General features: G+C 51.4%; 4 protein-coding genes across 4 annotated transcripts; 3 read left to right on the top strand and 1 right to left on the bottom strand.

Moving 5' to 3' along the window:
• Positions 1-609: 609 nt before the first annotated feature.
• On the top strand, positions 610-5,734 carry SPACA6 (sperm acrosome associated 6). The gene is made up of 10 exons (XM_059866375.1): positions 610-778; positions 1,305-1,379; positions 1,715-1,783; positions 1,928-1,951; positions 2,038-2,115; positions 2,590-2,693; positions 4,078-4,231; positions 4,935-5,041; positions 5,179-5,224; positions 5,622-5,734. Exons 1-10 carry the CDS (start codon positions 610-612, stop codon positions 5,732-5,734), a joined length of 939 nt encoding a protein of 312 aa, XP_059722358.1.
• A 2,164-nt stretch (positions 5,735-7,898) lies between these two features.
• Positions 7,899-9,727, top strand: LOC132337611 (fibrinogen-like protein 1-like protein). Its single transcript, XM_059866374.1, has 2 exons — positions 7,899-7,956; positions 9,066-9,727. Exons 1-2 carry the CDS (start codon positions 7,899-7,901, stop codon positions 9,725-9,727), a joined length of 720 nt encoding a protein of 239 aa, XP_059722357.1.
• Positions 9,728-12,043: 2,316 nt separating this feature from the next.
• Positions 12,044-14,973, bottom strand: LOC132337610 (fibrinogen-like protein 1-like protein). Its single transcript, XM_059866373.1, has 3 exons — positions 14,970-14,973; positions 14,382-14,501; positions 12,044-12,785 (listed from the first exon to the last, which is right to left on the bottom strand). Exons 1-3 carry the CDS (start codon positions 14,971-14,973, stop codon positions 12,145-12,147), a joined length of 765 nt encoding a protein of 254 aa, XP_059722356.1. The 3' UTR covers positions 12,044-12,144.
• Positions 14,974-19,188: 4,215 nt separating this feature from the next.
• LOC132337609 (fibrinogen-like protein 1-like protein) lies at positions 19,189-25,969 on the top strand. Its single transcript, XM_059866372.1, has 4 exons — positions 19,189-19,192; positions 21,320-21,463; positions 23,777-23,839; positions 25,335-25,969. The coding sequence occupies exons 1-4, from the start codon at positions 19,189-19,191 to the stop codon at positions 25,967-25,969; spliced, it is 846 nt and encodes a 281-aa protein (XP_059722355.1).
• The last annotated feature ends 724 nt before the right edge of the window (positions 25,970-26,693 follow it).

Here is a 26,693-nt window from a genome sequence, read left to right as displayed (position 1 = left end):
ACCAATCTTTAGTCTCATGCTTGTTTTTCACCTGCAAACACTTTCATGTGTTGCTTCCTTCATCAGGAACTCTTGTCCCTGTAAAACCAACAGCTGCTCTCTGAGTCTTTTGCTTTGTAGTTCATGATAATGTTTTGTAGTTTCTTTCTCTCTCTCCCTCTCTGCTTTGGAGGGCTGAACAATCTAACGTGCATCACCAGGTGTGCATTCCTCTACTCAAGAGTACAATATAGAAGAGAGGCAGAAGAATCTCCTCAGGACACACGTACAAACAGTGTCCCGGACAGTCCCAGCCATGTTTGGCTGCTGTAACCTTGAGCTGGCTCAGTTCTTCCTGCTCAAATGTGAGGCTTACACGTTCCTTGCTGGATTCGGCCCACACCTTTGGCTGGTGTGAGGTCAGTGTGGCTGGCTAGAGTGTGGCCTCCTGCCTTACCTGGTTCCCTGGCGACCCAGGTGCCCAGGTTCCACCTTGGAACCCTGCCTTTGTCCAGGGAGCTCAGGCACTTGCATGCTAGGTTTGGGACCATGGGGTGGTGGTTTTTGGCCCTGATGCTGGTGTTAGTCCCCTGGCATACTAGAAACCCTGCCTTGTGGCTGTGGGTCTTGATGTCCTGCCTCCCTGAGGTTAACCCCTGCCTGCTGTGCTTTGGGCCCCCTATTCAGCGGGCACGGCTTTGCCGTGACATTACTGGGGCCTTTGTTGATGAGCTTAGACATAAAAAATGCATGCAGGCCCTTGTTGAGGCTGCTAAACCGCTTGCCTCCGTCAGTGTAGGTACGTCATGAGTCCCTAGGGACACCAAACCCAACAGGGATCCTGCCCAAGGACATCTGTCCTGACTGGTCCCTCCTTTCCACCAGGGACATCAATCCCAAAGGGGATCCCCACCCTGAGCAGCACCCCAGAGTATTCTGTGGTTTCCCATTTCAACCAAGGCTCTCACACTGACATTGAGCAAGATCCCAGGAAGCTGGGGACCCTAGGGACCTACCCCAGACAAGCCAAGGCCTTCTCAGTCCTGATTTGGCCCCCAGGGACTTTTGGGAATCCCAAACCTGCCTGGAACCCTGAGAATCATGCAACCGTGACCAAGGACACACTGGGGACACACTGGGGACCCCTGGGGCCGTACCTAAGACCTTAGGAATCCACAGGGACACCTGACCTTTCCCAGTATGCCTTAAATCTTGTTCAGGACTTCAGGAACCCCCAGAAACCCTCAGACCTTACTGGACCTTCCCATCCCTGAAACTCCAACCCTAACCCTGTACTGATTGCTGTGTCCCTGTACTGGTTCCAGCATCAGGACAGCGTGAGGAACTTCGGGAGATCGTCATGGATGCAATGAATTCTCTAGAGGAGCGATGGGGCAAGAGTGAGCAAACTGAGGGACATGACACATGAGACATGAGACAGGGGTTAAGGGGGTGGGAAGTGGAGGCCTTGAATGGGGATGGTGTGGAGGTGAAATAGAGGATGTAGGAAGGTCTGGGAGCTGTAAAGGGATATTTGGGGAATCCTGAGGATATATGGGTTTCAATTTGTACAGCTTCTTGGGGAGTTTCAGGGGATATTTGGGAATGTATCTGACTTCAGGAGGGATATATGGAGTCAAAGTGAGTTATATAAAGGATCTATGGGGTCTGGGAAAGATTTATGGGGACCAGGGGGAGGGCACATTGTCTTACCTGGACATTTGGGACACACCAGAGTCCCTGAACAAGTCTCTGCAGGAAGCTGTCAGCACGATCTGGAGGAAGCTGAGCCAGCTGGGTAAAGGTATGAGGCCACCCTGGGAACCCCTGTCCTAGAGAAACTCCCAGGGACCCCATCTGGGCTGGACAAGGGCTGAATCCTGACAGCTCATTACAAGGATGTGGGTCCCCAGTGATGCCCAGTCTAATGCTGCTTCCTCCCCACCAGTTCCAGCCTGTGTCCCTCCCTGTGGTGAGTGCCCATCCTTCTGTCTTGCCCTCCCGTGTCTCTTCATACATCTCCCACTTCCCTGGGACCACTAAGTCTCTCTTTCCCAGGATTCCAGCCAGCTGCCCGTGTCTTCCAGTGTGCTACCTGCCGCTTGGTGGACTGTCAGTTTGCCCTGGACTGCCCAGGTATGATGGGGCCATGAGAGGCTGTTGTGTTAAGGGTAAGGAAATATTCCTCAACTTCCTCCCATTCTTAGGGTTTTTTTGTGCTATTTTTTATGTTTGGTGGCACTTGAGTGACTCCAGTCACACTTCTGGTACTGATTGACGTCAAATGATCTAACTTTGCTTTTAAAGGTCTAAGCTAGAAAAATGCAGAATGTGTGCTCAGCAAAGGTGGTCATACACTGGGGGCAGGTAGCTTTTGAGATGGAGGTGTGTTCAGTACTATAATGAGATTATAGTGAGCAGAGTTGATCCAGAAGACAGGATTTCACCACAAAAATCTCTGGGGACTCCCCATGTTTCTCACCCGTGCTCCCACACTGAGTGCACCTGCCCAAGTGTACATCTGCCCATCCCTGCAAACAGCACAGGAGCACCATCATGTCTCTCAGTGCATGTGCAGATGTAAGCTCATGAGCCTGTCAATGCTCCCAGTGCAGGACCTGTGGACCTACACAGATGAAACCATCGTGCTGCGCTGCAATGTGCCTTTCCACATCCCCCGCAACCTGTCCGTCACCTGGATGTTTGCCCCAAATGTGAGTCACACGTGGTCCTGCAAGGGTGTGAGCAGACATTCTGAGGGAGGCTGCTGCAGGTGTAGTGACTGCTGCCACAGCGGCTGTCTGTGCTGGAGGTAGCAGCTGTGTAAGCACACATAGGATGTTTGCTCGTGGGAAGGCTGCACACGAGCAGCAGCAGGTGTTTGCTGATACATGTGTGCACGTGTAGAATCATAGCATCACAGGATGGTCTGGGTTGAAAAAGACCTTAAATCTCATGTCATTCCAATCCCCTGGAAGGTGCGGACGCCTTCCACCAGACCAGGCTGCTTCAAGCCCCGACCAACCTGGCTTTGGATGCTTCCAGGGATGGGGCGGCCACATCTTACCTGCACAATCTGTGCCAGGGTGTCATGGGCTGAGTGGAAGCTTCAGAGAAAGTTTGTTAAAGAAGCCCTGCTGCTGAGTCTGAGGGTCAGAAAAGATTCCTTTGTGTATTTAAGCTCTTTCAGAGAGATGGGTTCAGATGAAGGTAAATCCTTCATTAGCCTCAGAATTTGGCAACAGTTTAAATCTTTGGAATTATTTTGGCCCAAAAGTCCTAATGATGGCAAATCAGATACATTTATAAAAAGGAATTATTTAATAAACAAATGAACAGGCAAAATAGATGAAAGATCTTAACCAGAATTACTTATAACACAGTATAAAACTAAAAGAACTACTCATAGATTACAGCATAACATAGAACAGTGCACTGTATCACGATATCTATATTAAAGCTAGCAAAAGAAATAGTATTGAATAGGACCAAATGTAACTTACCACCAAAATGACCATAATGTACACATATTCCTTCACTCAACCCCCGGGGGATAAACTGGGAAATAGGTGTCCCTATTTATGGGAGAAACTCCACACATTTGCAGGAAAACCTATAGAAGCTTTCTACTTTGCAGAAGTTTGCTGTGGCTTTTATAGTTGTAAAGTGACTTGCTGTCAGTCAGAAATCCACCTTCCCTTCCATGTCTGACTTTGACAGTAAGATGTTTATTGACAGTTGGGAGATGCTAACCCAGTGGTGCAAAAATAACTCATTACCAGACAGATCATCCTGTTTGAGTTGTCTGACTGGCTAACAAACAACAGATAAGCTCTCAAGGGGGTGAGATGCTCTGCTACACAGGGCCTCACCACACTCACGGGGAAGAAGTCCTTCCTGCATGTGCAGTAGGTGACTTTTGTGTGCACCCTGGGTGTACATGCATGTGGGATGGGAGCTGTGTGCACCTGCACCAGCCAGGAGCACAAGAAGCATGAAGGGAATGTGTCGAGCACGTGCAGGACGCGGTGCCTTTGTGTGTGCAGTTCTGTGTGCCCGGTGGTCTGGGCAGTGCTGATGTGTCCCCCTGTGCCCCAGCTGCGCACACAGGACATGGCACTGTTCAAGGAGCTGAAGGGGAATCCAGAGAAGCCCTTCAGTCTGACCATTGAGGAACCTGCTCCAGGAACCGTTGCCTGTCGCCTGGGGGAACATTCCAAGCCCATTATCCGCAAGTTCTTCTACCTAAACGGTGAGCCCAGACACCTGAGTGCCCCGGGGGCAGGGAGCAGTGTGGAGCAGAGTGGGACTTGGGACACCTGGCTCCACGGGAAGGGGGTGAGCAGGGTGTTGGGATGCCTGGTTCATGGTGGACAGGTGGATTAGAGCATGTGTTTATCGATTCTGGGATCTCCCAACGCGGGAATAATGTGCTCTGACTCCATGATTTCAGAAGGCTGAAGAAATGCTTTATTAAGCTATACTATATTACACTAATACTATATAAAACTATACTAAAATGATACCAAAGAAAAACCCATGACTGTCTGTAGAGAGTCACAACACAGGTTTAACTTAATTAATCAATCTAAACAACTCACACAAGTGTCTAACAAATCACTCATCGTAAACAATCTCCATTACACATTCCACATGTGTTAAACAACGAGAACAACAAATAGAGATAAAAATTGTTTTCTCTTCTCCGAACTTCTCACTACCTTCCCTAAGAAAAATCCTAGGAGAGAGAATTATGTCTCTCTCTGTTCAGAGAATATGAACACCACATGTGTTCCCTGGTGCCTGACTTCCCTGGGAGCATGTGGGGTGGAGCAGGGACCCCCAAATGCCTGGGTCACTGGGGTCAGTGAGGTCTGTGGCTGGAGCAAGAGCTGCAGGGATAGCTGCTCCCTGGATGCAGGCCCCCATAACCTGAGGGGCCTGGGTCTCCACAGTGTCAGAGGGAAGCATGGAGGAAGAAAAAGGACTCCAGACTGTGTTCACCAGTGTGCTGCACTGGAATGACGAGACATATACCCCCATACCAGCCCTGGGGCTGGCTGTGGGTTTTGGCTCCATGGCATGCGTTCTGCTGCTGGTGTGAGTACTCCTGACCTGGTGAGGTACTCTAAAAATCCCCATGCTTCTGGAGCTCTTCTCAGACCAGCTTGGGACTCCCTATCCCCTCTGCATTCTCAGTCCCTTGGGATTCCCTGCAAGTACAAGGGGACCCAGGTGTCCAAGGGTAGGTCAAAAACTGCCAGGACTCCTAAATTCACAGGATCCTCCATGTCTCCTGGGACTCCCTTTGCCCTCTGGCCCATTCCAGGATCTCTCCCTTGCACCCAGTAGCACTCCAGGCTGCCTTTACTTCGCCCAGATTCCCTAATTGCCCCTACAACTTTGCCCAGTTTTCCCTAGAACCCTTGCTGTCCCTTTGGGGGTACCAGCTTCAGTTACCCCAGTTGCCCCCAGGATACCATAGCTTCACCCTTAGGCCCATCAGTTGCTCTGAGAAACCCCCAGTTGCTCCTTGAGCCCACCAAATGCCCCATGTGTCCCTGTCCTCCCCACATACACCCTAATGGGAATAGGGTGTCCTCCCTGCTCCCCCTTTCTCCGTTCCTCCTCCTGTCTCCCAGGGCCAGCTGGCAGTGCCTCTATGTCCGTCAGACGTGCCGCAGGCGTGGACATCATGGACATCAGGGTACCCAAGAGGATTCCAGACTCCTGGATTCAGTTTAGGGCACTGTAGCACATGGATCCACTCCAGAGAACCAAAATTTCTGCAATTGCTTTTCTTCTGCTAGTCTTGAAATAGAAATACAGATTTCTGAAAATCTGGATTATGCTTGTGATAGAAATATTGGGTTCTTTGGCTTGCAGACATTAAAACTGGGTACTGGGCAGCATTTCCTTTCCCTGGGTGGGCATTCCAGCTGCAGCTGCAGAGCTCTCAGTGGTGGTGATGCTGCAGGGTGGGGGAGAAGGGTAGTAACTTGACAGACTTGCTTTAGAGCTGCCTGAAATTGGGCAAGAATCAATGGGAGTGGTTGAGAAACACAAGGGATGGGTCCCTTGGCTGCCCCTGACTCCAGCAAGGGCCAACACTAGAACAGTGTCTGGAGCAAAGCTGGCCAAAGTGGGGTCTCAGGGCAAAAAGAGGAGGGGAAAGCATCTCTGCTTGTTTGAGATCAGCAGATGGACAGTGTCTCTCCTCCTCCCCTGAAGGGATGCCTCTGGTTGAGCTTCACACCTCCAAGTGTATTGGAGCAGACCTGGGAATAGTTCTGTGTATATAACTGGGTCAATATATATGTATAGCTAATAGATCCCTGTTACTACCCCTTCTGTCATAATGCATATTAACACTCCATAGTGCATTTATCACCAACATCCTGAATCTGCTTTCCTGTTCCTTCCCTAAACCATGCTATTTATGAACCTGGATTGTGTAAGTTCTTATTTGACTGGGCTAGACCATGTTGGTCAATTGCACTATGGGGAATCTGTGATCTCACAAGTTCCCACTGAACACAGCCAGATTTATTGTGCCAGATATTGTATCAGATCTTCTACTTTTGTGCACTGCCTGTCCCTGCCATCCTTTCTGAGTGCCTTAAAACCAAATTATACCTTTGCATGTTTCCAAATTCCCTCTGTTCCATCTGAGTGCTCCTCTGGATCCCCTCTTACTCATTCATTTCACTTCCAGCCACTCTCAGATGCACTCCATTCCTATCCAGCTGCTTTCATATCCTCTTTATTCCCCTTGTTCATTCTTAGAACCCTTCTGTTGCTCTCCTTGCACTAAGAGATCATTGCCATTTTTCCCCTTGTATTCTCGTGTTCCCTCCATTTCCCTCTGTGTGCACCCAGATCTCATCTGTCCCACTCTTTAAGTACTCAGATCTCCTTTGGTTCTTTCAGCATCTCCTTAGTGCTGACTTTTCTCCCCTGGGCAAGCTCACATCCCTCTTTTTCTCACCTCACATTCCCTCTATTGACCTCCATCAATGCTCAGATCCCACTGTTCCTACTGTGGGTGCTCATTTCCTATGGGTTCCACCATGATATCCCTCACCACCCCTCTGTGCACACTCAATCCCTTGTTTTTCCTCCAAGCATGCTTAGCTCCTCTCTGTACGTGCTCAGATGCCCATTGCTGCCCTCCATCCACCTGTTTTCACTCCATTCCTGGGCAGATGCTTTCCTCTCACCCTGCATGGCCACAACTGTCTCAGCTGCCTTACAGAAACCTTTCATCAGGCCATTCAGCTGCTTCCTTGCAGGTCAGGACTGTGTCCCACTGGGGAGTCAAGACTTCTGCTTCCCCCAGATACAGACCCCTCCACCACGACCCTCTGCCTGTGTCCTGTGCCCCAGAACATGCCAGCTGCTTCAAACACTGCCCCACAGCAGTTCCCCTCTCTGAGGATCTTGTGGGCTGCTCTGCTGCCCCACCCAAAGCCAGGCTGGGCTGGAGTGGAGCAGATTAAACAAGAGCCCCTTAACCTGGCAGCACCAGCTGCAGTGGTGGGAGGCAGGGACAGCCCTGTTTGCTCTCCACCTGGCTGGTGACTGTGGCATTCAAGTGTTTGCTGAGCAATACTCTTCAAAGTTTGCAAATATGCTGTTCCTTGGGGAAATTCCATCCAAGTCACTCAGCACTCACAGAAGAGACCATTCCAAGGATTCTTGCTGGCACGGGAATTCTTTCCTTTGCAATCCAGAACCGAAGGCACCTCCACCTCAGCTGGTGTTTTCTGCAGGCACAAAGGAAACCAACCTGATCTCTTCCAGCAGAAAAGGGAGGTAGGACCCACTCAGCCCGCCCAGTGCAGAGGGCACTACAAATCCTTCTGTGTGCCCGGCCAGTACAGAGCTCTGCGCTGCAGAGAGCATTTCCACAGGGAGCAATGGGTGAGTACAGGGCTGGGAAGTGGGCACTCCTTGCCAGCAACGGGGAGAGCAAAGGTAGGGCAACTCAGCAGGAGGGAGAGGCTCCATGCTCTGGTTCTTGCACACTGATGGGGAGCAGTGGCACCGGTGCCCTTTAGGGGCACTGGCCACCTCTGAGCACCAGCTGCTCATGCCCTGTCTTCTGGCTCAGCCCAGCCAGGCCCCTGCTCCAGGGAGCAGGAGTGAAACTTGCCTCAGGCAGTTGTTGGCTGCTTTGCTCTGCCCAAAACTACCCCGTGTTTGACTTGCCCACCTCAGATCAAGGGGGAAAGGGAAGGTTGTGACCTCTTTGGCAAGCTTTGCAGCTTGCAGGGAGCAGCCTGATGCTGCCCAGCATGCTCAGTGCCCTTCTGCACCTCACAGGCTTGTGTTAGCTGTGGTGTTGGTGCCATGGGAGGGATGGTCACATTTCTTCTTTTCTTCTTGTCCCTTTCTACCAGCTCAGTGTCTTCTGCTCCTTGCTTCCCTGCTCATCTTGGCTTCACCAGGCCATTCTGCGCACACACAAAGCCTAAACACCTTCAAGAAATCTCCCTCCAACACTTCGAGTGTTCTGAAGAGAACCAGTAGGTAACATCCCTTGGGCACCTGGTGTTGTGTGCATGTGTTCAGCTCGCTCTGGGTAGGGCAGGACAGTTCACTGTCCCTTGTCCTGGCCCTGCTTCAGGATGGAGGATGGTGAAGGTGTGCCCAGCACAGGCTTCAGGGCTGTGTGTGTGTGTGTGTGTGTGTGTGTGTGTGTGTGTGTGTGTGCACTGTGCAGGCTGGGAAGGGTGGCTTTGTGCTTGGAGGATCGTTTTTCCCCATTCCCTGAGTCACAGGCAGGGGCTGGATCCTCTTCACCTTCCTCCCAGCATGGCCCTGCTGTAGTGGCACAGCCCCTTTTTCAGGGGACCCAAGGGAGCCCACTGGTGCCTGTATTCAGTCTCTTGGACTGATATCAGCATTGCTCAGTCAGTCTGGGCCCTTTTCAATGGGGCTGACTCCTGTTGGTTTTCCCTATGGAAAAGGAACAGAGGGTTGAGGCCAACCTCCTCTCTGGGCTGGGAGAGCTGGTTATCCCCCATCTGGCCATGTGGCCAGATGAATCTCCCTCCTGCCCAGGGTCTTGTCGTGATGCCCAGGCTTTTGTTCTATCCCCCTCTGTGCTGCCCCAGCTTGGCCCAGGGACTGCAGCGAGGTTCTGGTTGGCAGCCCCAGTGGTGTGTACATCATCCAGCCCACGGGACTGCACCCCATCATGGTGTACTGTGAGATGAGCGGGGCAGACGGGGGCTGGACCGTCATCCAGAGGAACCGGCAGGACACGGACATCACCTGGGCAGAGTCCTGGAGCACCTACAAGCACGGTTTTGGGAATGTGCACACTGAGTTCTGGCTGGGCACCGAGTACATCCACCAGATCACCAGGCAGAAGATCTACCAGGTCAGGTTTGTCATCTGGGATGCTGCAAACAACATGAAGTTCGCAGACTACAACCTGTTCAGCCTGGATGATGAGTCCCAGGGCTACCGGCTGAGGCTGGGAGCGCACTCGGGGACAGCAGAGGATGCCATGGATTCAGACAATCCCAGGAAAGTGCACAACAATATGAAGTTCTCCACAAAGGATCGGGATCAGGACACTTACAGAGGGAACTGTGCCTCACGCTATGGGGGTGGGTGGTGGTACTCAGCATGTTACTCTGTGCAGCTCAACGTCAAGGGGGGCCTGACGTGGGGCAAGCTGTGCAAGGGGACATGCAGAGGCTCGGCCATCCTCATCAAACCAACTCCACACCCCTAGAACTCCTTCCACATGCAGCACATGGCCCAGCCAGTGCCCTGCTGGGGCCCATTTGATGATGAGGCCTTGGGGGTAAATAGGGTTGTTCCTCTATATCAAGAACTGCTTTGTTTTCCTCCTGTCCTTGCAAAGCTCCTGGCTCTGTCTCTGGCCATTCACCTGTGGTGGGTTTTGGGGGGAATATTATTAGAGCTCATCTTTATAAACACTGCAGTATCCAAGCATGTTCCTTCTAGAGAGAACTCTGTGCTCAGAAGCATAAAACCCTCCTGATTAGCACGGCCTTAAGCTCTTTTTGCTTTGCGGGTACAGATGTTTTCAGCAGAAAAGTATCCACTATCACCAGCTAACCTGACCTAAGCTATACTGATCCCAGGGCAGGCCATGCCCACAACACATCCCTGCTGCAGTCCGTGTTCATCCTGCAGAATAAAATCACTTTCTGACCTGCACAGTGTCCTTCATTTATTTGGGAATTCCTTGCAACTGCTGCCTGTTTCCTTACAGAAACACACGTGAGGCTTTTGGTGCAGTAAGAAAAAGTTTTCAAAGGAAGATTTTTTTCATACAACTCAAGTGAGGAATTAGAGACAAAACTTTCACTTAAAGAAGAGTGTTGCATTCCAAGGAGGGGATCTTCCACAAAGGGAAAGTAGCATCACACAGCCAAGAGCAAGCAGAGGGTGTAAGGGAAGCACCAGGTCAGTTGCACCCTGCCAGCCATGACCTGGAAAGCCAGGCCAGTGTCATCCTGCCTCATTAACCCTGTGAACACTGGGAGGAAACTGGCAGAGTGGAAAGGAACAGCAGTATTGCAAGGCCACACAGCACCACGTGGCTGGTCTGTCTGGGCTGGTGTGAGAGGTGAGACAGCCTGACAGGGCAGGGAACCCAGAATTTCAAGATTCTGGATCAGCTTGGGTCTGTATGGAAGTGCTCTGGTGTGGTGATAACCTTGTGCACTGGGCAGCTGAGCAGTGGACATGGTACCTGTGGTGTGATGCTGAGCAGAGGGAGGATGTTTGGCTGTTGCACTGTTGTCTACAGTGCTGAACAGAGCAGATGTCTCGCTGGCTGCACTCGTAGATTCACAGAATATTCTGAGTTGGAAGGGACCCACAAGAATCATCGAGCACAACTATTCTCTTTCCAACAGAGACCCAGGAATGCAGCTCAACATCATTCAGGGCTGCCTGCTGGCTGGAATGTTGCTTACCAGGAGCCCCAAGCCTTTGTCCAGCCTCTCCCCTTCTGTTAGGCTGTGCATGCAGGCTGGAGCACCAATGCCTTTCTAAACCAGCAGCCATATCTCTTAGTCCAGAAGTGCTGCTCTCAGCTCAGCTCCAGCTGGGAAGCCTTTCTCAGCCAGCAGCACCCTCCTATCTCCATCTTCCCATGAAGCAGAGCTGCCCACCTGCAGGTGCCTCCAAGGCTGCCAAAGAATGCTCCTTGGGAACTCGACAGCTCCTCAGGAACAATGCTCTGCCAGAGCTCTGCAGGGTGCCCTGGGACCTTGGTCACAGACATTGGCTCCAGAGTCCCAGCATTCCAAGCCACAAACCTTCCTTGGGCTCGGCTTTTCTTCCTCAGAGGGAGGAGAGGAGCTGTGGGGTCTTTCAGGCCCCGGGTTCAGACTTCTCTGCATCACAAGGAACTTCATAGACACATTCCCTGTCTGCAGCAGGGAATGATGGGACTGACTGACCCACATCGCTCACACCCTCAGGGAGTCCACTGCCCTCTCCACTCTCCAGGCTGTCGTGGTTTCTTCTCTTTCCCAGCACAAATCAACCACCCAGCCATGAACAGGAGCAAACTGTGAGTGAGGGTTGTGCACGATCAGGGCTTTGCTGGCCCTGTTGGCTAATTGTGGCCTTACAGACACAGTCCAGGCTGGAACAAGCCATTGAAAGGAATATTGCCAAACACAATGACTTTCCCCCAAGTCTGCCACCCTGAACAGTGGGCAGAATGATCCCCCCACACCTGCGTGCAGGTAGACATGAGGCAGCACAGTCTGGCTCCAGGGTTTATTGCAGCTGATTCCTCCCATCACGGATAGCAGAGCTGTGGGGTGTGCGGGGCTCAGGGAGGGAGCAGGGCCTGGGCAAAGCAGGGGTCACTGACTGCAGGGGAAGGAAGCTGGCACCATGTCCTCCTCCTCAGGATGGGAGTGGGTGCACCCACCCCAAACCAGTGCCTGTGCCCCAGTGCCAGCCAGCATCATAGCACTGGACAAAGCTGCCCGTGTGCCCAGCACTCTGGGCAATGGCTCCTGAGCCCCAGAGTTGCTGTGTTTTGGCTGGTGAGGGAACAGGAGCTGTGGGCAGAGCAGGATGTGCACTGGGACTGGCATGGAAATGGGGCACTGAGCTGGGGATGGTGGCACCCCCACATTCCCAGGGAGCTGGGCATGGTCAACACACATCTGTGGGTTTGACCAGGATGAGGGAGGATGCACAGTCTCCTTTGTCACAGAATCCTGGCCAAACAATGTAGTTTTTGGCATTGAGCAGGACGTTCTGGCACCTGTTGTACCACCACCCCCCGTAGCTCTTGGCGCAGTTCCCGCTGTACTGGTCCTGGTCCTTGTCGACTGTGCTGAACTTCATGTTATCATGAATGCCCCCCTTCTTGGGGTGGTAGAGGGTCAGGTAGTCATCCCCATCCCCAGAGTGCCTGCCCAGCCTCAGGGGGTACCCGCTGGCCTCGTTCTCCACTCGGAAGATGTCGTACTCGGCGTAGTGGGTGACGTTGGCTTTGTCCCGCACCACGAAGCGCACCTTGTAGGTGCCCTGCTGCGTCAGCAGGTGCAGGTACTCGGTGCCCAGCCAGTAATCGCTGTGCACATTCCCAAAGCCATACTTGTAGGTGGTCCAGGATTGCTTCCAGGTGAGCTCGGTGTCGTGGGAGTTTCTCTGCACCACGGTCCAGCCCTTGCCCTCGGTGTCCATGTCGCACCAGACCACGCGCGGCGGGGAGCGGGCCGGCTGGATCACGTACACGCCGCTGGGGCTGCCCTTGCGGAGGTGGCTGCAGTCCGGGGGGAACCCTGAGGCTGCAGCAGCAAACACAGGGTGGGGGAGAGAGAAGGTCCGTTGTTGCGTTGTGATTTCAGGCTTTACCTCGGAACCTCGGGTCCCTCCCCTGATAATTCCCTGCCAGGTGTGTCAGTCACCTCTCCTTTCCCCTCCCAGCACTGTCTGTCAGTCCTGGAATTCCAGAAGGGCATCGAGTGATTGGCAGAATTCAAAGGAAGCCCTCTGCCCCTGGGGGGCATTGGGCCATCCAGGTGTCCTTTGTCCCTTAATTCCTCCTTCTGTGTACCTGGTTGGTGGGATTGCTACCCCTTCCCTCCCCCTCTCCCCGGGGTTAAAAGGAACAGCAACCACACAGTTTGGGAGTTCTGTTGGAGCTGTTGCTGGGTTCAGAGGCCTGTGGGCCAGAAAAAAGCTCTGGATCCAAACCCTCCATCAGAACCGACTCCTTTCCTTCACCATCGCCTTAAAGCTTCTCCAGCAGAGGGAAACCCGAGAAGCAGCCCCTGTTATAGGGGGAAGCTCCATCCCACAGCCACCAGAGCTCCTGCATGCCTGGACTTGTCGCCACGTGCCCAGCTGCAACACCCAGCCAGCCAAAAGTGTCTCTGGGGTGAAACACCACAGTGCTGCTGTTTGGTTCAGCAGCGAGGGGCAGACAAGCTCAGGCATGTCCTGTACGGCTGTATTGGTAAATACTCCAAGAGTCCATGAGTCTGTCAGGATAATAAAGAGCTTCTGAAGATCAGTAAGGACTCAGGAACAAAAGGAGTGGTTCTGTCTGTGGCTTTTCCACTGGCTCATCCTCAGGGAACCTGAAGGTTCTATAAGAACCTTCAGCCTCTGTAAGAGCTCTGGAACCTATTTCTCATGACTTGCTGTTTCATTTGGAGCCTCTTGCCAAAGAAAGAAGGGTGAAAAAAATCTCAAGGATTGCCAATTATGTCCTCAAAGTATGTCTGGTCCATATACCCTTGATATATTGAGCTGCAGCTCTTGCAGGGACCAGAAGTATCCAAATGCTCCACTGGATGAGGATATGTAATGAAAATTTATGTTTTCCCTGGGGCTCATGGCATTGGATAAGAAGGCTTAGTTCTGCCTTGGTCTTATAGAGGTCTCTTCCCCCAGCTTGTTATAATTTATCTGATCTCTCATGTAGCCAAACTAATTTGCCATCTAATTTGTTTTTCTTGGTTTGTATCTGATAGGAGACAATTTGCTGTGTGTAATTCCAATTCAACCCATGAAACTCTGGGGTCTTGCAGGTACTGTAATCTTCCCTTAAAGGGATGAAGAGGATGTTTCTAATCCAACAAGAGCTAAACAACTCACAAGGATGGTCTCTTCTAGAGCTGAGCCTCACAAACATGGCACAGCAATCCTTCCAGGCTGTGGTGTTCTGGCAAAAACCTGTTGGTTTCAGCATGGACCCACCAAGGGGGTGAAGGTGACTTGGCAGGAGCCAGGCTGTAAAAGCTGTGGCCCAGGCTTTTTTTGTGTGTGTGAGGAGTTCCTGTGCTGTGCATCCCCTTGGGTGTTTGCTCACCTTCCCTGGCACAGAGCAGCCCTGAGTGTCCTGCTCTGCCCCTCTGTGCCCCCCTACCCCTACTCACCGCTCCGGGGGCTGGCAGAGGGCGCGGCGGGGCCAGCGCTGGCACAGAGCAGAAGCATTGCCACCACGGTGGGCAGGAGGACAAGGTCCCGGTGCAGCCAGGGTGTCCCAGCCTGGAGCCCTGGAGAGGAAAGTGCCCATCACCACGGCTCCTACTGCTCTGCTCCCGAGCAGACAGGAGGAAAGGTCCTGAAACCCAAACCCTGTGTGCTGATCAACAGCACCCCCTCACCCTGCACTCACTCAGCTCCTGGGGAGATGCCACCATGCCTGGAGAAGGATCCCCCAGCCACACATGCCACATGCACTGGTCAAGCAGGGAAAGGACCAAGGTGAAGCTCAGGTCTCCACATTAACCTCCCTTGACAGGATGTTGGAACACGTGGCACAGGTAGCCTGGGGCAGGCACAGGCTGGCACCAAGCATGTGTGTTGTTTGGTGCTTTGCTCTGGCAGCCCTCCTGCTCCCAGGGAAACTCACAGCTGCTGTCCTGCTCATCATTCTCTGTGCCTGTGCATACTCACCCCGTGAGGTCTCATTTGAGCCCAGCACCACACTGGAGTGAGGTGTGGCTGGGCAGGAAACTCACCCATCACGACACACCCAGCACAGCTGCGCAGAGCAGGAACCCAGTGGAGCACCTCCCATGCAGAGCTGTCCACGCTGCCTTTATAGGCACTGCACACACCCACGTGTGTTCACACTCATCATTTCTAGAGGCACAAGGAGGCACTTGCAGATTGTGGCTCGGGCAGGTTCCAGATCCCATGACGGCACAGCTGAGGGGAGGGACACGTGTGCTTCCAGCCAGAGAGTACAGAATAACCCCCTCCATGGTGAGGAGTTTCAGTTATTGACTGTCCTTACATAAACACTACATGTGAATTGCACACTTGGAGCAAAATCCAGAGAGCTGTGATCAAAGTGAAGTGGAGAGACCCAGCTTTTTAATGATTTACAGAAACCAGCAAAGGAGGAGAGGTCTGTGTGACCAGTCCCAAGCACGACCTTGGAAAGCTGAGGACAGGTCCACAAGAGAGGTGCCCCCTCTCCACTGGCAGGTTTTAGGATCAGTCATGGGGCTGGAGCCAGTGTCCTGCAGCCAGAGCTACAGTGTCCCCTGGCACCCCAGTCTGCACGCTCTGAGCCAGGGCTCCAGTTAGCAAACAGGGATCTGTGGGTTCTCAATCCCTGTCTTTGGCCTGGTGAGTCCCTACATGTAGCTACAGATCCACCTTCAGTCCCAGAAAGGTTGACCAGGAGTTTCTCTGTCTTCTGGATCAAAATGCTCTCTGGAACAATGCTTTGGGAGGTCTGTTCTTCCTGCCAGAGGGTCCAGAAAGCTCCATAACCTTTTCAAGTCAAATTTAAGAAGATAAAAATGTGGCCCTTCTGCCTTCTTCTGTGTTGGTTTCTGATCAGACTTTTTTTTCATGGCACAGCTTCACACCTGCTCTTCACAGCAGTTCAGGGTCAAGCTGAGGTTCCCACCAAACTTTCCATGCTGTGGGAATCAAGCAGTGCCACTTGCAGGCCTTGATGGACAGTGGCACCCAGACCTCTCCAAGGTAATAGATCCCTGGTAAGGGATTCCTGGATTGACAGCATGAGAGAAAATAGCCTCAAGTTGCACCAGGGGAGGTTTAGATTAGGTATTAGGAACAATTTCTTCACAGAAAAGGTTGTAAAGGGAACAGGCTGCCCAGGGCAGTGGTAGAGTCACCATCCCTGGAAACATTCCAAAACCACGTGGATGTGACACTTGAGGACGTGGTTTGTTGGTGAACACAGTGATCCTGGGTTGACAGTTGGTCTTACTGATCATTGAGGTCTTTTCCAAGCAATTTAATGAACCCATGATTCTATGGTCAGGTTCCATCTGAACCCCTCCATGTCACCTCTGCTAGCTTGGTGAGAGGTTGGGAGCCAAGGAGGAGATTGAGATGAGGTGAGATGATGAGATGAGATGAGATGAGATGAGATGAGATGAGATGAGATGAGATGAGATGAGATGAGATGAGATGAGATGAGATGAGATGAGATGAGATGAGATGAGATGAGATGAGATGAGATGAGATGAGATGAGATGAGGAGGCAATGTCTGTCCTGCCAGGTCCAAGCCCAGTGGAAAGGGCTGAGTGTGGGCTCCATGTGAGGCAAACACAGCTGGATCCAGGATCCTTGATGAAGGGACACAGGGCAGAGGGCAGGGCTGGAAATGTGCTATGGCACAGGTGTGAGCAGTCCATCCAGGAAATAAACCATCCACAGAGTAAGTCTGAAATCCATCCAGAAAAAGTGGACAGAGAGAGGACTGGAAACACCCTTTGTGCTTCCAGTGTGCTCAGATGAGAACTGGAGCTCTAGAGCTGAGTTTAAACTGCGTTTAAACCTCTCGGGCCCAGGGGAAGGTCCTGGGTGGGACAGGCCACCAGCCTCAAGGGCCACAACAGCTGTTAACCCTGAAAGGGCAAATCCCCCCAGCTGGGCTGGCTGTGGGGGGCCCAGCACTAAGATGGGAGGGCTGGGGAGGAGGTCTGCAGAGAACTGGAGACACAGGGTATCCAAAATCAGGAGGACTTCTGGGTGCCTCTGGTTTGGCCTCAGCACCAAAACAGTGAAACTTGAATGGGCTGTTTAGGGTCACAACTGGGTCAGTTGTGAATGTCAGGGAATAGAGGTCCCATAACTTCTCTAACTTTTTCTTTTTTTGTCTTTGAACACACTCAGGCTGATTTTTTAAAACCTAATTTCCCTTCCTTCCCATTGTTTCTGTTGGCTCTTTTGATTCCCTGTGCACCTCCAAGAAGTCACAGAATCACAGGGTGATGGAACAATTTAGGTTGGAAGGGACTCCTGGCAACTTCTGGTCCAAACCATACTCAATCAAGTCCTTGTCAAGTCCTGAACACCTCTAAGAAGAGAAATCCCACAGTCTCTCTCTGGGCACCTGTCCCAGTATTTGATCAAGCTCATGTTGGAGCAAAGCTCTATTTCTAACTTGATTTTCCATGTTCCAACTTAGATCCGTTGCTTCTCATCCCACCATCATGGACCTCCTTGAAAAATCTCCATGTTCTTTGTGTGCTCCCATAAGATGGTTTCTGTCAGCAATGGGACCCCTTCTGAGCCTGCTCTTCTCCAGGAGGAGCAAGCCCAGTTCTCTCCAATTCTCCTGACATTTCCTGAGCTCCAGGGCTCCAACCAGCCTGGTGGCCTCCAGTGGCCTCGAGACTTGCTCCAGTCTGTTTCTTGCAATGAGGGGTCCAAAGCAGGACACAGTGCCCCTGAGGAGCCTGACTCCACCTGCTCCTCATCCTTCCACAAGGTAGCTCTAGGCAGCCACGAGATCCCATCTCAGCCCTCTCTTCTCCAGCTGGACAAACCCATCTTTCTCAGCATCTGCACTCCTGCCCCAACTGTCCTGGTGCTCTTAGCTGGATCCTTCTGGAGCTGAAGCTGCTGCTCTGCACAGGGCCCCACACACAGCCTTGCAGCTGCTGTCTCACCTGTGGAGGTGAAGAATCCCTTCCCTCACCCTCCTGGCTGCATTTTTCCAGATGCACCCTGGATTGCAGCAACAAACAGAACTGGGGCTGTTCCAGAACCAAACATTGACCAAGGCCAGGTTGGACAGGGCTTGGAGCAGCATGTCCCTGCCCATGGCAGGGGGATGGAACAAAATGGTCTTTGAAGAAAGACCCAACACAAACATTTCCAGGATTCTGTGTTTCTATGAAATACACTGAACAGGAGCTGGTGCCCAGGATAGAGCTGGGTGTTTGGAGAAATCCTCTCTGTGACCTTTCCCCTGCCTGCTTTGCTCATCCTAATCTTCACATGGGCTGCAGGCTCCTGTAAAAGCTGTCTGGAAGCTGCTGGAGAAGCCCTGCTGAGGGTCACTGCCTGTCCTTGCACTGGCACAGGAGTGTCCATGCCCAGGTGACCACACTGCAAGGACACAGTCTGTGACAGAAAGCCCTGCCTGCCCAGCCTGGGGTGGCTGCTGGGCTGCAGGAGCTCTCCTGATGAGAACACTGCAGGCATCCATCCCAGGGAAAAGGGAGGTCTGGCATTTTCTGTGTGCATCCATGGTATAAGTGCTTTTAGAGCAGAGAGGGGCTCGAAGTGAGACCATTTTACATCAGTGGCACTTCATGATGCCCAGAACTCCCTTGTGATTGCTGCAAGAGCCACCATGGTGCCAGGGGGGTCACAGTGCCTGTTGCACAAGGGGCAGTGTGGCAGTGGCAGGGCAGGGGTGTTGGGAGGCACTGGAGTGGAACTTTGTGAAGTTCAGGGCTCAGTTTCCCAGGAACACTGGAGTACCTCTTCCCTGAAGGGTCTGTGGGGTTCCCAGGGGCTGTTGAGCTCAATGTCAGCTCTGAAGAGAGTGATTTACGCCTGATGTTTGATTTCCATCCAGGAGGTGAAAGTCACCTGGGTGTTTACTCACCAGTTGAGCTCTGAGGAGATGCCCCAAGAACGTCATTCCCTGGGGAAACACTGCACACTGAATTGTGGTTATTTTAAATCATTTGCTTAATGGCACCAAATTATTTGCTTTGCCTCTGGAGAAAGCTCTTCATCTGTGTGACTTCATTGCCTGAGGACTGATCACTTGATGGTGGAGAGCAAATAAGCCCTAAGCCACTGCTCCTGCTGCCAACCAGAGGACAAGTGCTGAGGTTTGGGTCTCATGCCTCCACCCCCTCACCTGCCCAACCCTATAACTTTCAGGCTGGACACCCCTCCAGCCAGGCCAAAACCACCCAGCTTTGTGCTCCACAGGTGCCCACAGAGACAGCATGGGTGAGTGTAGGGTGGGCTGGGATGGGATGGGATGGGATGGGATGGGATGGGATGGGATGGGATGGGATGGGATGGGATGGGATGGGATGGGATGGCACCTCAGTGTGTGGCTGCAGCTCACAGGGTATCCCAGCACTTTGCTGCAGGGTCTGTCCTCCCCACACCCTGGATATCCTGGTGCTGAGTCCTTGTCTGTGCCTGCTGTGCCCTGGGCTGGGAGCTGGGGCAGGAGCCTGCATGCTCTGCTACATCCAGGTTGTACCAGTGTAGCCCTGGAGCAGCACACAGACCATTTTACAAGTTTTGTATTTACCATTCTTTGCCATTTTCAGTTCTCCAAGGAAACTGTTAAATACCCTAGAGCAGAAAAGGGATTTTTTAGATTTTCTTGCTGAATGTGATATTGAACAGGTATCCAGATCAGGAGGTCACATGCTCAGTAGCACATTGCTGTCCCCAGGACAGCCCCCACAAGAGGCTGATCCTCCTTTGCATCTCCTTCCTATGCAGACTTTTCATGACCATTCCCAGGGGAAGGGCTGGCAGTGGGGGAGCATTTCTTCCCTGGGGGCCTCAAGGAAAAATGTCTTTAAACATGTCCCTAAACACAAATATATCAACACACCCCATGTTTTGTAGGAACTGAGAAGTGAATCAGTTGGAGTGAAGTGTGTTTAAGACTTGCTGTAAAACTGTAACCAGCACAATAGGTTGGGACATCCCTGAGCATTCCCAGAATGGGGTGTTTGTCCCTAGGGTGGCTGCAATTCCACACAGTGGTTCCAGGCTGGCATCCATGATCATTTTCCTTCTCAGGCATCCCAGAGAATGGTGCCAAACCCAGGTACCCCTGGGAAATGCCATAGGTGTTGGCTCTGCTTGGTTTTTAACAGTGAGGGGGTCACATCAGTAATCTGCCAGGTGAGCTGTGTGTGTCTTATCAGGAGCAGAATTCCCCACGGGCAGGGAGCTCCACAATGTCTCACTCTTTAGGAATCAGGACAAACTTTCTGTTATTTTACTTAGCTTGAATACTGCAGAAAGTGTGCTGGCTTTTCCTAGTGCTCTGAACCAGAGCAGACCAGACCAGCTGCCCACATATGGAAATCTTGAGGCAGCCACATAACCAACACAACCACAGAAAGGGCATCATCCACCCCAGACCCGCTCTGATCCGGGAGGGCTGTGCTGCCTTCATTTGCCATGCTGCTTGCACACACACAGCCCTGCCTGGGGCTTACTGCCCACAGCCCCAGGGCAGCCCCAGCTCAAACCTCTGGTGAGGGCACACCTGGAGTGCTGTGTCCAGGTCTGGCCCCTCAGGTTGGGAAGGACCTTGGGACACTGAGCACATCCAGAGGGGACAACGAGGTTGGAGAGGGGCTGGGAACACAAACCCTGAGAGGAACCACTGAGGGAGCTGGGGGTGCTCAGCCTGGAGAAAAGGAGACTCAGGGGTGACCTCATCACTCTACAACTCCCTGAAAGGTGGCTGTGCTCAGGTGGGGCTGGGCTCTTTCTCCAGGCAGCACTGACAGACCCAGAGCACACAGACTCAAGGGAAATACAGGTTGGATATTGGGAAAAAGTTTTTACAGAAAGGTGATAAAGTTCTGGAATGGTCTGCCCAGGGAGGCGGTGCAGTCCCCATCCCTGGGTGTGTTTAACAAAGCCTGGATGTGGCACTGGGTGCCAGGGTTTGGTTGAGGTGTTTGGGCTGGATTGGATTCAATGATCTTGAAGGTCTCTTCCAACCCAGGGATTCTGGGAATTCTGTGAATTCTGTGCGATGGGAGCTGGGAAGAAAGGGGATCCCTCCCTCTGTGTGCACCCTGCTTGTTATGTCTAGACCCAAGTCTTGAGTTTTATAGAGATTTCTGATCATGGACACTTTGGGTTTGGACACAGTTTTGGGACTTCTTTGGTGCCACTACAGCAGGTGGCACAACTAATGACTCCTGCTAATGTGTGCAGGACAGCTCATCTAAATGAACTTATCTGCATGGGGCTCACGGCTCTGAGGGAGCTCTACACAGAGTTTTATTTTCCTGTTTTACTCTGAATGGGGTTAGTGGCTTTCCAATAGAAGAGTTCTGATCTCTTTCTTCCAATCTCTTCCCTTTTCAGCTACCCAGTGCCTTTGTCTCCTGCTTCTGACCTGCCTGCTGGCCCTGGCAGCATCTTTTCCTGATGTTGACATAAGGAACTTGTACCTCCTCAATGGCACGATGGATGACATTATGAATGCTCCCCCAGAGTCCTCCCAGCTGGGTAAGTATGGCCCTGCAACAGGGAGAGGCTAACAAGGTCCTGATCAGTCAGATCCTACAGAGCCTACATCCTCACCAGCCTGCCCTCACCTCTGTCACACCAAGGAAGGACTAAATACTGATCTGAGAGTGTCCTACTGGAACAAGAGTGACCTTAGGGTCCCCTTCTGCTTGCTGCCTGTCTCATCTCCTGCATGGCATGAAGTTCTTCTGTCCATAAGGGACAGAAGCACAGCCCAAAGCTCAGAGCTCACAGGAGAAAGGATAAATTGGCAGCAAGACCAAGCCCAGAGTCTTGTGGGCCATGTGCTCTTCCTTGGAGAAGAAGGGCTAAAGATGCTCCCTGTGTGTTTTGAGGACAAGGAGAACAGTTCTCATCTCTGGAAATCATCAGTGGAGAACTGAATTCAAGGGAGACCTCAATACAAAGAGGAAATAAATGAAGTTAATACAAAGAGTTTGGGCAGTGGCACTGGCACAGGGCAATCAGCCAGGTGATGGCACAGAGCAACCTACAGGTACCAGGAGCAGTGAGAGGGCCTTGAAGAAATGCTCAGGGAAAAACAGGGGCTGTGGGTGGCATGTGGCACCACAGAAAGAGCTGGTTCTCTTCCAAGGGAAGAGGAAATGTGCTTGGCAGAGGAGCTCAAGGTCCAAGTGTTTGGTTTCAGATCACCTGTCAGGAAACTGCCAGCATGGGGAGCACTGAGCCTGAACAAGAGTTCAGCAAGAACTGCAAGTCTGAGTAGAGAAAGAATGTGTGCTCTGGGCTCCACAATACTCTCAGGAACATGGTGTGATGTTGGGGTTGTCTCGTGCAGGGAGTTGGAGTTGATGACCCTTGTGGTTTCCTTCCAACCTGGGATATTCTATGGTTTTGTGATTTCTCACCCACAGCACTGAAAACACCAGCAGCATGAATGCAAACCATAATAGACAGGCCAGAATTCCAGTGTCTTGACTTGGAGGGGAGTGCTCCAAAGGGATGGGGCATGAAGGCAGAAAGGAGCAGAGGCAGACTGCCTTACAGCACAAACAGGAGTGAACAGCTCCATGTACCTGCAGCAGAAGGAAATGCCATGGTAGGAAAGTCCTCCAGACAATGTCACATGAATGTTTCCCACTCCACACAGGCTCAGGTTGTAAAGAAGGTCAAAGGGAGTCAAAAAGAGAGTCAATAGCAAAATTGAGAAAGTCAGAAGTCTGGCAGGCAGAATGTGTCAGGAATAGGCTTACACAGAGTGCAAGAGGCTCAAGTCAAACACTTCACGAGGGAGGAGGTGAGACAGTGCCAGCTGAGACTGAGAGCAGGGAGCAGGTACTTGAGGATGTCACAGCAGCAGCTGCAGGGTGAATTGTCTGTTTTAGAGAGGGGACAGGAATGGCTTTTGTGATTCCATGAGCCTGTGACTGATCCTTCTGTTTTACAGCCATCAGTGGATACAGAGATGTCCTTGCAGAAGAATTGCATTAACTCATTCTAAACCCTCTTCTCTTCCAGCAACACCCTTCAAGTTCCCTTTTGAGCAGACACCTCTCCCAACTCCCGGCACCTGAGCCAGTTTTCCTGTGTCTGCTCTCACTTTTCTTCCCCCCCCCCCCCCTTTAATCCCAAGTCCCTAACTGCTGCTGCACTCTGACACCTTCCCAGTGCTGCCCCCACCATTAGGGGTTTTCCCCTACACAGTATGCCCAAATCCTTTCCACCAAAAAAGCATCAGCCTCACTCTAACACCATGCAAATTCCCCCAAATTACCAACTTGCTGATATCTGAAATTGGTGAATTCCTCTGGAATTAAGACCAGTAACAGAAAAATATCATCTGGAGAAAACTGAGCTCTCCTAGCAGGCTTTTGACATGCCTACTCCCCACACTCATTCTGTCACTGACATATTTTCTGAAAAATACTTTTGCCAGGATTTTTCTCCTGAGAAGCTGAAAAGCCTCAGAAACTAAATGTAAACAATAACCATCTGCTGCTGTGGGATGTGGTCTGGAGATGGTTTACCAACAGGTGCATCTGTGATTGGTCTCATGTGAATTGTTTTTACTTGATGTCCAATCACAGGTCCAGCTGTGTCAGGACTCTTGTCACTCCCAAGATTTTATTATTCATTCTTTTCTAGTGTTCTGATGTCTCCTTTCTCTTTTCTTTAGTATAGTTTTAGTATATAATTTTCTTTTAATATAATATATATCATAAAATAATAAATCAGCCTTCTGAAACATGGAGTCAAGATTCCCATCTCTTCCCTTGTCCTGGGGACCCTCAAACACCAGCACACTCACTGCTGTCTCCTGTGTTAATTTAGATGATGGTGATGGACACGTCCGGCAGGCCAGGGACCTCGCCCACCACCCACCAGTGAGCCATGGTGAGTCTCTGCCTCTGCTGGGGGGTTCCACCATCACTGGGCTCACCAAGAGCTCTCATAACTCTCCCATGTCTGACACCTGCACTGGCTCCTGCCAGGAATATGCTGATTTTCTGATGGGCTGCAGCTACAAGCTCAGGGGACTCTGCTGCCAGCTGTGTCCTGGGCTCAGTACTTGATGAGGTGCTTTTGCATGGGGAATTTTCCAGATAAACTTCCAAACTGGAAAGTGATGCTTCATTACTGGGAAGTGGTGATTAGTCACTTTCCTATTTTCACTACACAGTTGGATGTGACAGAATTACTGAGCTGGCTGGGTCAACATTAGCCCCTAAGGCCAAAGATAGGTCCTGCCTGGGTGGGGACAGCTGGTGACAGAGGTACTGGAAGTGGAGCAGATTCCTTCCCAGCAGTGTGTAGGTACACTCAGCTGTTTGTTGTATGAGGTGCAGACACTCTGGGGCATGGAAAGGCCATAATCAAATCCAACAAGTCAGGAAGTCTCCAAAGAGCTACTTGGGTAAGGCCAGAGAACAACAATGGCTTTGTCCTGTTGAGGTCCCATGGGCTGGTTTAATTATTAGAGATATGAATGTCTTGGTCACCCACTCTCTGGGGCAAAGCACTAAACCTCTGTGCTGTACCAGCAAGTGACTTTGTCCCTCAGATTTGCATTTGTCTGTGGTGATGCATCATCTTCATGACACAGGCAAATCACTGAGACTCAGCCCAGCCTGGGTGGGGGTCCTTGGGTGACAGAGATCCTGGCTTGGTCTCACCAGACATTTTCAGTTGTGCCCCCATCCGTTTGAATCCTGTCTTAGGAAGATGTGAAGCTCAACTCTTGTGGTATTCACAAACTCTTTGAACAGAGAGAGACATAATTCTCTCTCCCAGGATTGTTCCTGGGGAAGGCAGTGAGAAAGCTCAGACAGAGAAGGGAATTAAAACAATTCCTATCTCTTGGTGCTCCTGTTGTTTGGCACATATGAAATGTGTCATGGAGCTTGTTCACCAAAAGGGGTTTGTTAATTGGACTTTGCTGATGATTGTTTTGATTGATTGGCCCATTGGAGCAAAGCTGTGTCATAACTGAAAGGGTCATGGGTTTTTCTTTAGTGTAGTATAGTGTAGTATAGAGTATTATAGTAATGTAGTATAATATAATATACTATCTTAATATAACTTAATATAGCTCAAGAAAGCATAATATAATATAGCTTAAGAAAGCATAGCTTAAGAAAGCATAGGATAATATAATATAGCTGAATAAAGCAATTTTCTGCCTTCTGAATCATTGGAGTCAGAGCACATTGCTCCTGTGTCGAGGGTGCCCTGATTTGATAAACTCTTACATTGATCATGGCAAGATTTTGGTTTACTCCTGTGAGCACATGGCAGGAATGCAGCCCAGGAATGTGTGTGCAAAAGGACTCAGACACTAAAAGAAACGCCCCACTTTCAGGGGGATTTAATAACCAGCTCTTGTTCCCAGCCTCAGGGTGGCCCAAGGACTGCAGTGAGATCCCCCGTGGAAGCCACAGCGGCGTGTACATCATCCAGCCCAAAGGGCTGCACCACCTGGTGGTGTACTGCGAGATGAATGTGACCCACGGGGGCTGGACCGTCATCCAGAGGAACCAGAGGGACACCCCTGTCACCTGGGCCGAGGCCTGGAGCACCTACAAGTTTGGCTTCGGGAACGTGCGCACCGAGTACTGGCTGGGCACCGAGTACATCCACCAGATTGCCAAGCAGAAGGTCTACCAGGTCAGGTTTGTCATCCAGGACTCTGCAGACAACCTCAGCTTCGCAGACTACAACCTGTTCAGCGTGGAGGACGAGGAGCACGGCTACCGCCTGAGGCTGGGCTCCTACAATGGCACAGCCGGGGATGCCATGACCTCAGACAATCCCAACAACATGCACGACAACATGAAATTCTCTACAAAGGACCAGGATCAGGACACTTACAGTAAGAACTGTGCCTACAGCTACGAGGGAGGGTGGTGGTACTCATCGTGTTACTCCGTGCGGCTGAATTACAAGGGGGGCCTGACATGGGGCAACCTGTGCAAGGGGAACTGCAAATCCTCTCTTATCCTCATTAAACCAGCTTCATATTGTTAGTGCTTCCTCCTCCTCCTGTCCACAGTGGACACTCTGCAAAGGCTCTGCACGGCCAAAGAGTGTGAGCCTCTCTGGAGCAGAGCGAGGAGCACAAGGGTAGCAGGGCTTTAATGAAATGCCACTTTACAGTCCCCCTCTCCAATTGCAGACTCCCCTCTGCTCAGCTCCGTTCCCCTGTGCTTGCCAATGATTCCTTGTTATAATGTTCATAATCAAGAATTAAAAAAACACTGATGAAATTTGTGGATTCCACATGTACGTTCCCTGTAGGAGGAAAACACACAGCCCTAGAGTTACATCAGAGTTTCCTTGTTGTCTCCAGAACTCACAGAAAGCAATGCCCCAGATTTCCATGTACTCTGAGCCTTTCTGCAGTGTTTGATAAAGCATCCAATAAACATGCTTGCTTGAGCTCATTCTTCAGTAGACATCTCTTCTGTACCTCTGATCTTCTCCCCTGAGACCCAAGAAATCCCATGTCAGGTGCCAGGACTGGAGTCTTGAGGCTTATCATAGAATCACAGCCTGGTTTGGGTTGGAAAGGACCTTAAAACCCATCTCATTCCAAACCCCCTGCCATGGGTAGGGACACCTTCCACTAAACCAGGTTACTCAGCCTGGAGAGAGAAAGCCTTGAGTGTTTCTCAGGGATGTGAGAAAATTAAACCCAGTTGCACTGTGATAAAGGCCCTGCGATCTGCACAGCATAGGGAGGGGATCCACA

Source organism: Haemorhous mexicanus, chromosome 22, assembly GCF_027477595.1.
Source record: "Haemorhous mexicanus isolate bHaeMex1 chromosome 22, bHaeMex1.pri, whole genome shotgun sequence".
Classification (NCBI taxonomy): Eukaryota; Metazoa; Chordata; class Aves; order Passeriformes; family Fringillidae; genus Haemorhous; species Haemorhous mexicanus.
This window is presented reverse-complemented; position numbering and strand designations above follow the sequence as displayed.